Below are 14084 nucleotides of genomic sequence, written 5' to 3' on the forward strand. Positions count from 1 at the left end.
TGAAAGGATGTGATTTCCAACACAGATAAATAGGTCTTGTCACAGGAAGCAGATTGGGCTAAAGTTGTGCGATAACTAGAAAATGCATTGAATTCCTGAACTTCACAGGATAAGTTGCACATTTCGGAGAGAGCCGTTATCTGCAGGAATGTTTCCTTTTGCTTGTCAGTCAGCTGTGAGATTGCTGAATAACCCAGTGAGCAGTTTGTGCTTATATTTTACATTCCATTCTGTGTTTAGTCAGTGAAGGATAACAAATATTTTGTTGCGTGATAGCCTACCTATGGATTAGGATCATAATCGTGTGAAGTTGACTAGCATAGTGCACATTTTGTCTCGTGATAGCCTTAAAGTAAATACAAATATATATTTTTTTTTATTACTTTGAATCGTGACAGCCTAGTTATGGATATGGAAAAAGTTGTAAAATTGCTTACTAATGAAGATAAAATTAAAATCCTTCAGTAAATGGACTGGCATCCGCACCTTTAAGCATTTAGAGGTGGCGCAAAGGTTGAAACTTGCACCTTCGAGTTTCGTCTTGAGTCAATAGAAGTTTTGTCACGTTCAGAATGGTGGCCAAAGTTATCCTCTCGCACATGGCCGATTGTAACCCCTGAATAATTCATGGTCGAAGAGTGCGATCAGAAAACAACTAAATCATTGTCATCAGTATCATCATTTTCAAGCTCTAGTTTCCGAGGTGTGATGAATAAGCGTTCGCCACTTCTTGTCAAGGTATAGTTTCTGTTCCTCTGTGTCCTCCCACTTGGCATTCCTCTTGCTGATCTCCAATTTCACTGTATCTATCCATCGATTCCTTGGTCTCCTAACTGGCCTCTCCCCTTTCACTTCTCTATCAAAGTAATTCCTTGCTGCTCTTGTTCCGTCCATCTTCATAACATGTCCAAACCCTTGTAGCCTGCGCCTTCTTAAAAACTCTGTAAGGTAATTTGATGCCAGATTCCTTCCTGTTTGCTTCATCCTTCCTGGTCTTTTGGATCATTGTTCTAATTAATTTCATAGGACATAAATTAAGCACCAATACGTCAGCTGTATACGTACGTACAGTATGCCTAATTTATGGATGTAGTTACACAATGCACTTACGATCGTAAAATTAAGCACCAACACGTCACATGAGCTCCCGCTGTGCGATCCAAACACATGCCTACATCAAAGACTGGCTTGAGACTGATGCTCCCTGCAGCTGTAGACAGACATGCTAGTAATAGTAATATTCCCACCATAAGAAATTTAAATTAGCGTTCCTGGCCACGTTGCACGCATGTAGTACCAGCGACGACTGGCCTGGGTGAGGATTTGCTAGAGAACTTAATTTCACGGCGCTAGCGTTTCGGCCTACAGCTGCAGCGAGCGTCAGTCACGAATGAAGAGGTGTTTTACAACACAAATAAAATGGGTTATTGAAGAAAGTAACAGACGGTTCCTTAGAGGAAAAAATAGTAGATGCCGATCAAGATTAGAGTACATGACACAAATATTAGATGACAAGAGATGTAACTCCACTACGAACTGAAACATAAAAAATGGAGAGCTGCTGCCAACCAGCCACACAGCTGATGACGAGAGAGAGAGAGAGAGAGAGAGAGAGAGAGAGAGAGAGAGAGAGAGAGAAAATTTAATTGTGTAACAACGTACACAAATTAGGCCTACTTTACTTACACATAGTGGTTTGCACGGCATTCAGTTATAGAGAAGAAGAACGCTAGACATTTTACAAATGATGAAAAATTAAAGTTTATTGAGAATGGGGATGCTACACCACACATGAAACTTGTGCAAATAGCCCCCTGTTGGACATTCCTACGATAACTTTAAACATAATTGTAAGCGACATGTATAGTTTGCGTCTCTACAAAGATTTTTCCTTGATGTTTTGCTTTGTTGGTGTTCTTGAAATGTATTATTTCATTATGTATTTCATTAATTATAATTATAAGCACTTGTTTCTTTTTTTCATCATAATTATTTTTACGGTCAAACCTAACCTTAAATTAAACACCATAATTGTTTTTCATTTTTTCGCATGTTCTCTTTCTTTAGGATGTTATTTCTTTGGTCCCCACAAAAATGTCCTAACCAGTTTTGACTGTATCAAGTGTTTCCATATCCCCATTGGATTGTTTTTATTTGTGCATTCAATAGTATTCTTTCCTTGTCTAGTGAAGAAACTTTTTAACGTGGTTTTATTGTGTAGCCTGGTTTGACAAATGTAGCCTGGATTTTCGCGGCCAAAAAGATGCATAAAATGTGAACGTCGAAGTAAATAATAATAATAATAATAAAAGATAAGCATCACCATCATTCCGATACCAGCAATACGGTATTAACGGTATCATGCAAGTTATCAAAACACAACGGAAGCAAGGATAAGGTTGGCTACATACATTAAAAATAAAATCGTAAATGAAATAAAAGATGCGGATAGGATACTTAAAACTTAAAGGTCTAAATGACAACTACAGACAGGAATAGTGTGGAAAGTGGACTTGGACCTTATGAGGCTGTAAGATCGTAGGATGTTGTAAGGAAAAGAACGTACTCGCGCATACCCTTCGTATAAAATATAATTAGAAAAAGAAAGAAAAGAACAGAAACCTATAGAAAACAGTAAAAAGGAACAGAAATACAACTGCAACTTGAATCTTGAACAATAAACCAGATAGGATATAACAAACAATCTTCTGGATGGTCCATCATAGGACGACTACAAACTTTTCTCGTAATTTCTTAATACAGAGCTACTGGAGGCAACCTGACGGAAAATTAACACATTGCAACATTAAGGATAAAAGAAATTTAAAACAAGAAAACCTCCAAACAAAAGGTGGCCTCGTGTAACACAGAGGCATAAATGAAATAGCCCAAACTAAGATCCGAGGTGATTTCCTGGCAGGATAAGAACATTTACATTTCGTGAAACTTAAGAAGAAAGGCCGAAACACACGAAAGTTAAATTTAGTAAGAAAAAAACAAAATCACATATTACAAAATTTTAAGATAATTAAACGTGCTTACCTTAGGGTAGGTTGGCCCCGTAGGCCCGGACCGCGCACCGCGCGTCCGACCTCTTCAAAGATTGAAAACGAAAGACGACAAGAAAACGGTAGCACACGCGTACCTCACATCATACTGGAAGTCGTTCGATATCAAACCGCCAATCGGAAAACACCTCCATGTTAAACCAATTACAACACTTCTAATTACAACCAATTACAAAAACCCTAACCTTATATGGGCATCAAGCAAATGACAAGCCATGAAGAAATTGCTGACGCAACAATTGAACCATCAATTTCTTACACGTGTCGGTATAGGGAGTTCATTTTTAAACTGGACCAAAATTTTAAAACATAAAATCAGCAAGACCAAATTATACAATCTTCAAGTTTTCCAGTTATCACTGGAATAATTGAAACGATCAAATAAATGTCTTAAATATCTTGAGGCATTTTTTTAAAAAGTTCTTTAACAGTCGTATCCAATAATCTTTTGGCCTAGGAGAAAAAAAAGAACATAACTTTCTTGGGATACACAAAACATAATAACACAATTTTTCTTCAAATGTCCAAACAGTTTGTTTCTAAATAATTTTCTTTCAAAATAATTTTCGAATAGTCTTTGCTAAGAAAGAAAAACAATTTCTCGAGATACACAAAACATTTTCACCGAGAAAACAAAATAAAATTACAATTTCTTGATGTATAGAAAACACTCTTGAGATCGCTATCCAATAGTTCTATTCATCCAGAATAAAAACTTAAACGTTTTCTTGCAGCTCAGGTACCATGTCACCCACTACGGGTTACATATTGTACCTCAAAAATCCGAAAAGTCACATACAAGACAAATAAGTTGTGATGGTAGGAGACATTAATGCCCAAGTAGGTCAAGACAGAAAAGAAGGGGAAGAGATTACAGGACCATGTGGGTATGGGAAGAGAAACAAGGCAGGAGATATTCTGACTGACTTTTCCAAGTGAGTTGGCCGTGAGATTTGGAGTCGCACAACTGTGAGCTTGCATTCGGGAGATGGTGCATTCGAACCCTGTTGTCAGCAGCCCTGGAGTACAGCGGTTTGTTGATGATGCAAGTGTAGAAGAGTTTGTGCGCAACTGGCCTCGCACATGCCCCTCGTGTTTCTATCAGGACGGTATCAAAAACTTCATGATCTGATGGAGAAAATGTGTATTGAAGGCAGGACACTATGTAGAAAAGTGATTTCTCTAAGTGTATTTTTCTTGGTTGATGCAATAAGTTCAAAAAATAATTCCCATTTATATTTGATCTGCCCTCGTACAACAGCTGACACTAGCTGACATAAGATATCCTCCAGATGAGTACCTAGGGATTTACACCTGTACATTATCACTATGAAATGCATTTTCAAACTATCACCTCAAATTGGCAGTAAAAGAAGCAAGAGAGGTTATAAAACAGGGGTTCCCGACCTTTCTAAGACTGTGAGCACCACCCGCATGTAATCTTACTTACGCAACCTTTTTGAAAACAAATAGCTTTAATAAAGAAATTCATTTTTAAACACTCACCAGGTTAATGAGATCCTTAATCTTAACTGCTACTCAGAATTTAAGTGATGTTCAAGGACAAGTTGCTCGTAGCTACATGTAAACTCTGCAGATGTGAATCAGTTAATCGTTGTCTTGCTTTGCTCTTGAGATACTTAAATCCCAGCCATGCAATAGCACATGGGACACAACGTACACACATGGTTCATACAATAAGTTTTAAATGAGAAACAAACTTCAGGAACGTTGTTGCTTGTGAAAACTTAACTGGTTTGATACAGTATGAGGACCAAATGTCATTAAAGAACAATAGATAGTCAACACCTGTTATGAAACTTATGTGCAGATGAGGCAAGTCTACAGTTTTCCAGTGGATTTCCTCTCATATAGGGACGCTTGGAAATTAAGTAGCCTGCAAAGAAAGTAGAAACAAATCAAGCACCATCCATTTTTTAAAATACAAAACCTTCAATGAATTGTCTCAAGATACCATTGCCTCTTCCAGAAATAAACTGGGGCAAAACATTAATCATCTTGGAGAAGAACAAAAACAAATTCAGCAAACGAGGTGTTGGAAACTTTCAAGTTAGCACAGGCTATAGCTGTTGCTGTACAGTACACAGACAGTAGATTCAGTAGGAAATTAAGACCACCTCCTCGTGTGCCTGAATTGGTTAGTTCATATCTACAAACTCATTTTAAATAATATCAGTGTTGTTCAAATTTTGTAGTAATGAGAGTACTTCCATCATGATTTGGGTTAATAACATCTTATTCATCAACCTTTGAAGTATCAATATCTCGTATCTGTTGTCCGAAAATCCTGTGTTCAATTGATTGCTTTCAAGAAGGGATGTACAATATATGTATTGGAACATACATTTTTCCATTTGCAATAATGTTTCTCTTTTTTTCAAATGTTTTTAGTTTTTGCACAAATAATACTATTTTTGTGTGTTCCATGGGCTTTTTAAACTAATCCTGATATTTTTAAGCAATGGAACCTTTTTGAAATGCATACCAAGTTACTGAAATTTTTTGATCAATTTTTTTTGGAGTCACTAATATGGATCAACTTATCAATGCTAGATTCATTTTCACTGACTCGGAACAGCTTTCCATTCTTCTCAGTTCTGTGGCGTACATTGTTTACCCGTTTATACAGCAGGAAGCATATGTTGCATTCTATACTTTTTGTTGTCATGTGGTTAAGAACTTTTAATTTGTTGCATAGTTTTCCTAAAACAAATGAGAATTCTTTCTTTCTTTCTTTCTTTCTTTTTTTCTTTCTTTCTTTCTTTCTTTCTCTCTTCATATCTCTTGGAATTATGCATGAACATAATGTTAACAGTAATCTGTTAAGTGCTGTAATTATATCATGTGATCAGTGCATTTCTTGCAAGCTTCAGCTATTTGCCATTTTCTTCCCTATAAGTTTCTTTTTTAATACAGGTTTAGTAAAATACAGTCATCCCTTCAAGTTCTTGAACACTTTCTTGATTAGTCATTCATTTATTGTTTACTAGGTTGCTAGATCGACTTGAAACTTGGCTAGAAATCTCAGAGCGCTACAATAACTCTCATCCTGTGACTCCCACTACGCCTACTAGTTTCCGTGAGCTCCATGGTGAAGGTAAGTTGGGAAAATGAAGATGCCTTTCTTGAAGCATTCAAAACATTTTTGAAAACCCTTATAAAACTCCTGCCAGGCAAGTTGGCCGTGCAGTTAGAGGCGCGGGGCTGTGAGTTTGCACCTGGGAGATGTGGGTTCGAATCCCACTGTCAGCAGCCCTGAAGATGGTTTTCCGTGATTTCCCATTTTCACACCAGGCAAATGCTGGGGCTGTACCTTAATTAAGGCCACGGCCGCTTCCTTCCAACTCCTAGGCCTTTTGCTATCCCATCGTCGCCATAAGGCCTATCTGTGTCGGTGTGATGTAAAAGCCACTAGCAATAATAAAATATAAAACTCTTCTTGTAAAAAGAACTCTCCTTTATTAAACTAGAAAGGCAGTTTAAGCTGTGTATAAGCCATGGGAGTAATAGGATAAGAAGAAAGCCAGATAAATGCAGGAAAAGGGAAGAAATGAAAAATAAATATGAATGCAATTGGTAAAAGAGTAGGGAAAAATGGATCCCAATGGATAAATATAGGTAATGGGGAGGAACAAGAGTCAGAATCAAATTATGTAGAGAGAGGTAGGAACAGGAAATGAAATGCATAATACAATAAATACAATGACAAATCAGTGTGGGGAGTGGGAGCAATAGAAAGAGGAGACAAGGACAATAATGAAAACAGACAGGGACAATCCCTACATGTTCATACATGGGCTCTTCCCTCTAGAATCCTGGTTATTGTATATTCATTTCCTCTCTGTCCCATCAAGTCTGTTTCTGCTTCCCAGCTTAATAGAGATGGATGTAGAACAACTGGGATTCATGAGAACCCATCTATTTAATAGATAGATAATTAATGCCTGTATTTGTGGCGATGTTAGGTCTTAAGGCCCTTTGTTACACTTAACCACTGTAAAATAAATCTGTATATAATTACTAAACAACGGATTTTAGAAGAATCAAAAGTGAGACAGTTTAAAACATTTCCCATATGAGTACGGTAATTATCAAATGTTTCCTCTTCTCCAAAGGACTCTCTAATATTCTTAAATATTCTGTGTGATAATAAGATTGAACCTACATGGATGTAAATTGAGATTTAAGTGCAAGTAGTGGTTAAGTTTTAAATGACACTAGTTTGAAAGGTCTAATTATAGCATGCCTTCATCCAACTCTGGTAACAATATTATGCATGGCAAGAAGATTGGACAAATAGTGAATGAAAATTTGAGAATGTGCAGTATAAGCAGTAATGACAATAGTTGTAGGCTTAATTATTTACATGTTATCATCTAACTTGCGTGGAAATGTTTTTTATGATAAGATTGAGTGAACTCTGAATGAAAGTTGAGGTTGTGTAGTTGTGCATTAGAGGATATACATGTAACGTTTATGTGGAAGTAACATTAATTTACACATATGAAGTATTTACAATACTGTAAAAAAAAAAAAATAGACTGTTTCAACTCATTTCCCAAGTTTTCTGCTTACTTTGGCTCCCAGTTCGAGATAGTTAAGTAGTAATTTTGTAATAGAAGAGTGTGTTGTACTGTATTTGTGTCATAAGAAATTTGCTTTTTAACTTAAAATGAATAATCCAGTATGGGGAGGATTTAGCGAACTTCCCACTTCAAGTGGAAAAGGTATGAATGCTATATACAAATCATGTGGTTTAGAAATGCAGGGATAGTTGCTAGAATAAAGTTACATATTCAGAAATGTAACAGCACAAAAGATAATCAAGAAACAATGTTGATATTGCAACATGTAGCAATGAAGATCAAAATTCAGAGACAGTCCAGTAGTTTCACCTTCAGCACTGAAACAAAAGAGATCATTAGTTACGAATTAGTTATCCACTGAGGGATCCTCTCTAATAATTAAGCAAAGTTAGATTAGTATTATTAGTCACTTTGTTGTCCATACTAGCAAAAAACAAAAAGACGACTTAGATAAACAGGTTGCAGAATTCTGTTATGCTGCAAAAGGTTCCTTCCACTTCATTAATCGTTCAGAATTCAGATGACTCATAAGCACTCCTATGTCATTTGCTGCAGTTGCTGGGACCCCTTCTTGAAGAAATTCATTAAAGTAAGAGGATAAGTGTTTCAAGGATGCTTAGATGAGCTTAGATGGATGGTCAAATGTGCATAATGAGCCCATTGTGTGTTACAGTGACCATTTAAAATTTGTTCTTAGTATTTATTTTGGATAATATTTTTTTACTGTAAAATTTAGGTTGATCTTTTACTCATTTTGGGCAACCCTGAAGTTACTGTATTTCGTGTAGTTATGTATTTTTGTTTGAAAGTATACAGTTAAGACCTTCTGTAATCACCAGAAACATGTAAGTTGAGCTGTTTATTGCTCTGTTATTGTTATTAATTTTTATTATTATTTTGATGTTTGTCTAATTTTGGTCTGTTATGTTGAACAACCTTGAATTTGCTGTACGTAGTGTAGTTATATTTTGTTCTAGAAAGTGATCAGTTTAGGACCTTCCAAAGTTACTGTGACAGTTTAAGACAAGATTCTCTCCAGTTTTCCCATGTTATTTTTGAGTTTTATGTATTCATTTAATTTTTAAAAAAATAATTCAGCATGTGTGATTTTACAAGAGACTTTGTCTCAGCAGTGAAAAGGTTAAGAGATTTTGATTTTTCATCAATCTGAATGTTAATAAATAATAGTGGTCCTAGGATGAACCCCTGCGAGAGACGTAGGGTCTTATTTTGACATCCTGAGCTAGCATTTTCTACTATCACATGTTGCCAATGATTTTCAAGAAAAGTGCAAGAAAGTCAGTGATACTACATTAACATTTAATTCTCAAAGTTTCTGCAGTAGTAACTGTGAGTTGACAGTGTCAAAGGTACTTGTGAGATGTAATAATGTTAGAATAGTCATGTCCCATTGGTCCGTTGCACATCTGATATCTTCTGTCACTCAATGTGCTATGTCCTTTTTCTGAAGCTCAATTGAAAGGGACTGAGGAGGAATGCTTGGCGAGGTATTCTGTAACTTGTGTGTTAACTTGACATTCAAGCACTTTTAAGGTGGATGCTGGGTGATAATCTGAAGGAAAATCTAACTGGGAAAGTTTCAGGAATAGGTCTAATTAATGCATCTTTACAAACACCTGGGAACACACTTTTTGTAAGGCAGTAGTTAAATAAAATGAGTTAATATTGGCAGAAGAGTCCCCAAGATAACCATAATTGGCCGGCACCACGCGGCAGTAATGAAGAGCCCGAGTTCGTACTTGGGCAGACAGCGAAGTAATTAATTCATGGTGAGGCCTAAGGAATTTGTTTCTTGAGCTCTTGTCTGTCTTCTGAGGCTCTCTTTCGAGGGGTGATAGTTGTTTCCTTAACTGTTTCATGAGTTTTTTAAATATTTTTTTTAGCAGATTGGGGAATATATGATGGACAGTGCCAGATTTCATTGTCCTCTATCTGTAGGAATTTCTACCTTTTAGTGTTGTACTACAGATGAGTGATTTAAATTCATAAATTCATCAGAAAAATGTGAATGACATACACAATACTTACCAGAAGGATTTTTCTTTTCTGAGATTCATCTTTTCCCTGTCTTAAAAATTCTACTTATCTTTAGGTGGCTTGATGATATGTTTACCTTCTTAAGTTTTGTAACCAGACTTACAGCAGAGATGCCAACTTTCAAGAAAGGCAATTCGTAATGCAGCCGTTAGGGCACTGGGGGTGGGGTGGTGACGGCTGTAGATTCCTCCCCCCCCCCCCCCGAGATCTTACTAACTTACATATCATTGAAAAATCAATTAACAACATTGAATCCAACCAAATGTAACATATTCAAAGACTGGTATATAAAAAGTGTATGATTCTTACCTGAAGTAACAGGTGATCTGCAGTACATATCTGAGTGGTGGTTGAAGGATAATTTCTTTTGTTGAGTAATGTAGTTGCTCCCTTAGGAGCTTGTATTCCTGTTCGGTAAACGTACACTGGTGATGTGCTTTTTCTTTTGATATCATGTACATCCTCTGCACTAACAGAGCACTTAACAGTTTGGAGTTCATATTAGCATGGAATTCAGTCTTGTTCTTCCTCATCACATACGCATCTGAAAAATCGCGGCTACTCACACTACAAAACACGTGTGAATGAGATTTTGAGGAACGCAGTAAACAGGGCCATTCTTTAGAGTAATCCTCCCTATATCTTTTAACTATTTTTGGTTTATTACTAGCGTCACTAGTAACGGTGATGTCATCACATGTATTTTCCTGCACAACAAATCGCTTCATTATTTCAAACCTTTCGCATTTCATAACAAACGATTAGCATATATCCTAGAAGAGCAACATAATGTAAATTTGGAAACCAAAATTGCAATAAATACTTCAACAGTCGCGCACACAGTATTCACAGTGAAACTGAGTTTGTCACCACTTTGCCACCAAAACAAAGACAAAAGAACTCGCATGACTTGCATGGAAGTCTGATCATGTGATGAACAAAGACATCATCTCCGCAAGGTATACCACTTCACAGGTGCCTATTTTTCCGGTACTGGAAGCACACACTGCGTTCGGCGCATGAAAACTCGAAATATTCTTAAAGGAGGGACACCGGGCGAGTTGGCCGTGCGCGTAGAGGCGCGCGGCTGTGAGCTTGCATCCGGGAGATAGTAGGTTCGAATCCCACTATCGGCAGCCCTGAAAATGGTTTTCCGTGGTTTCCCATTTTCACACCAGGCAAATGCTGGGGCTGTACCTTAATTAAGGCCACGGCCGCTTCCTTCCAACTCCCCAGCCTTTCCTATCCCATCGTCGCCATAAGACCTATCTGTGTCGGTGCGACGTAAAGCCCCTAGCAAAAAAAAAAAAAAAAAGAAAAGGAGGGACAGGAAATGATTACTTGAGAACCCGAAAATAATATTCTGAGAATTCAAGCTGTGTATCCTTTTGAACACTTCATACAGTTCGATGTAAAAATCAACAAAAAGTCGTAATTTGTGGTGTGTGATTCGTAAAGGAGTAATTATGATGGGTAATTCGTAATTGTTACGATTGAATCGTAATAGTTGGCATCTCTGTGACAGCCTGGTCTGGAATGAAGTAAGTAGGCATTTTTTCCCTCCTTGGTATGTTTATATTACATTTGATTTATAAGTTTTGTTAGTTCAGCACTATATTTACACTAACAAACAAAATGAATAATTTATACACATTAGCAAATTGCATGCTCTTCACTTTCACGTCATGTACAGGGTGATCGGAAACAATGTGAACCGGGTATGTGGGCATTAGAGGTTTGTTCATGCTGATAAATAATCTGAAAGAAATAATTCGATATCTCGCACCGTTGTCATTTTTTAAGCTGCTGAAGTTAGCCAATCAGATCGCTTCACGGACGAATTCAAATGGACTTTGTGTGGCACTGTTGCGTAGTCTCCACGTGAATTAAGAACGGCTTGAGAGTTGTGCTAAAAGGTCAGCATCAAACCCAAACACACCGTTGGTTTCAACCAGCGTCACAGTTGCGCACTTGTTTTGGCTCGACCATCTCAGTTCGGAGTTGTGTACTCAAACCTTTCCCCTGGTCTTAAGCCACATAGATTTTTAGCAGAACTGCCTCACAATGCCCATTTGAATTTGCCCGTGAAGTGTTCTGATTGGCCAACTTCAGCAGCTGATAAAATGACAGTGGTGTGAAATATCGAAATATTTCTTTCAAATGATTTATCATCATGACCAACCTTCTAACACTCATATACCTGGATTACATTGTTTGCGACCCCTCTGAATGAATGAATAAATAAATAAATAAATAGAAGGAACAAGGAAAGGAACACAAAATAGGATGAACATAAATACAACTCTGTTTTGTTTTGTTTGTTCCTTCCTTCCTTCCTTCCTTCCTTCCTTCCTTCCTTCCTTCCTTCCTTCTTTCCTTCCTTCCTTCCTTCCACCACATTCAACTATCAACAATACATGACTCAGGCTTCTGTATGTACAGAGCAACACTACTGAACATAGACATATTGCACCTAAAGATACCTACCCTCAAATATCAATGGTGTTGCATCTAGCGGGTGAGTGACTGCAGTCCCTATACAGGTCAATAGTAAATAAGAGCTCACACTTTTCCTTCTGCTTTCTACCGATCATACTGTTACCATATTTACTCGCGTATTAGACCCTTTTTTAATCCACTTCTACAACCAAAAACGTAAAGGGGGGTCCAATATGCGATAACCTCAAAATTTATGCAGTGAGCACATGACTTCTAGGCTATAAAGAGCTATAAATTGTACATGTAAACATTCTTTAACAAACTTATGAATGTGTTTGAATTAAACTGGCTATTTTCAGTGGAAGGCAGTATTTTTAAATGTAAAAAACAAATGGTGAACATGAATTTTAGGCCTATGTCAGTTTTAGTTACTCATATCATGTCATTTGTTTCATCTCATTAATTTCGCTGAGGTTGTTGTCAGGAAGGGCATACAGTCATAAAATCTCGCTACGAAGATTTGTCTCACTTCATACTTGACCCCGTAGAGCAGGGCCTCTCAGGGTGGACGTGCCTGTTGCATGCACTGTGCACGGTGCAAAAGACGACTTTGCGTGGTTGCCCAGATTGGAGACCCCCACTCCTCGATTTGGAGCAATAGCGCTGCCTCTCTCTTTCCCCACGCCTGTCTCGCTCGCTCCCCCTGTCCCCCTCTTCCTCACTTGCCCCGTAGTGCTCCAAATCTGAGCCGAGCTTAGCCGATTAGCCCAGAGACGCAGCGTTGGTCCGAGCCGAGCCAAATGGAACCGTTGCACTGTGCACAGGAACTTTGCGCTGCTGTCTGCGCGTGTGAGTTTTTGGGCATTAGAGAGGCCCTGGCAGAGGAAAGGGTATCATATTATGTAATATTGATGCAAAAGAACATAATGGCCAGTCATTTGTCTCTGTCAGTTGAGCAGTATGCCTACCACACAGTAAACCTGAACACTGCTTTCATCTGAATTATCTTGTGCCACCAACTTCCCTGCTACTGGCGTGTCGTCATTCCAAATGATGTCGTCTTCAGTGCTATCTTGTCAGCCATGCACTGCAGTCGTGACCATTCGAGGTCCCGGGTTTTCGAAACTTTTAAAAATAATTTCCTTCCTGACTATAGAGTCCGAACAGTGAGAATCTATTCCCAAATGGTTTCTGGAGATGGTCTCTGATATTCCCAGTTAGTGTATGTAGCAGAAGCCACTCCTGAATAAAGCTGCGCTGTAGAAAGCGTGCCAAGCCACCAGCTGATAACTAGCGTATGGTATGAGTTGTACCTCCGAATGTAATACATAGTGACTGTAAGCATTCTTTAGGTAACTGCGGTTGTCGAAAGCCAGACCTTTATTTTAAAGTATATTTCATGCTTGTTCTCTACACTTACCACATCAGGATTTATGCAGACAGCTGTAAATGAGATAAGAAAGACCGCATTGTTTACGGTAGATATGCTATCAAGTGCCCAGATAGTGTCAGAAGTTCTACACCGGAAAGAATAAAAATAAATAACAGGAAAGTTTGCCGCATTTATGGATATCTACAGGTGTGGCATTAATGAGTTTTATTATCACAATGTTTAATTTCGTGCGTTCGTTGTCTCCATTTTATATTAATGCATAGTATGTTTTGTTTGATGTCTCCAGAAATTGTTAAAAGTAAGTGGGGACGTAAAATCAGTATTATAATAGTAATAATAATAATTATTTTTTGTTAGGTACGTTGGCGAGTAAAAGTATCGTTATGATTGGATTGTTTTTATCATGTTTTAAACTTACTTCTCTCCAAAAAATACCTATATTGGTCCAAGTTAAGAGATATTAGCCGATCACTTTGTTAATGATCTCGCCTGCTATGTTAATCGGAACAACCGCGAATA

The 14084-nt window shown here is 37.7% G+C and overlaps 1 protein-coding gene across 1 annotated transcript in view; it reads left to right on the forward strand.

Moving 5' to 3' along the window:
• Positions 1-14084, forward strand: part of LOC136876122 ((E3-independent) E2 ubiquitin-conjugating enzyme UBE2O) — a 322520-nt gene that overhangs the window by 302739 nt on the left and 5697 nt on the right. The window contains exon 16 of the mRNA XM_067149804.2: positions 6080-6186. Coding sequence (XP_067005905.2) covers positions 6080-6186 — 107 coding nt within the window. The remainder of the gene's footprint in view (positions 1-6079; positions 6187-14084) is intronic.

Source organism: Anabrus simplex, chromosome 6, assembly GCF_040414725.1.
Source record: "Anabrus simplex isolate iqAnaSimp1 chromosome 6, ASM4041472v1, whole genome shotgun sequence".
NCBI lineage: Eukaryota > Metazoa > Arthropoda > Insecta > Orthoptera > Tettigoniidae > Anabrus > Anabrus simplex.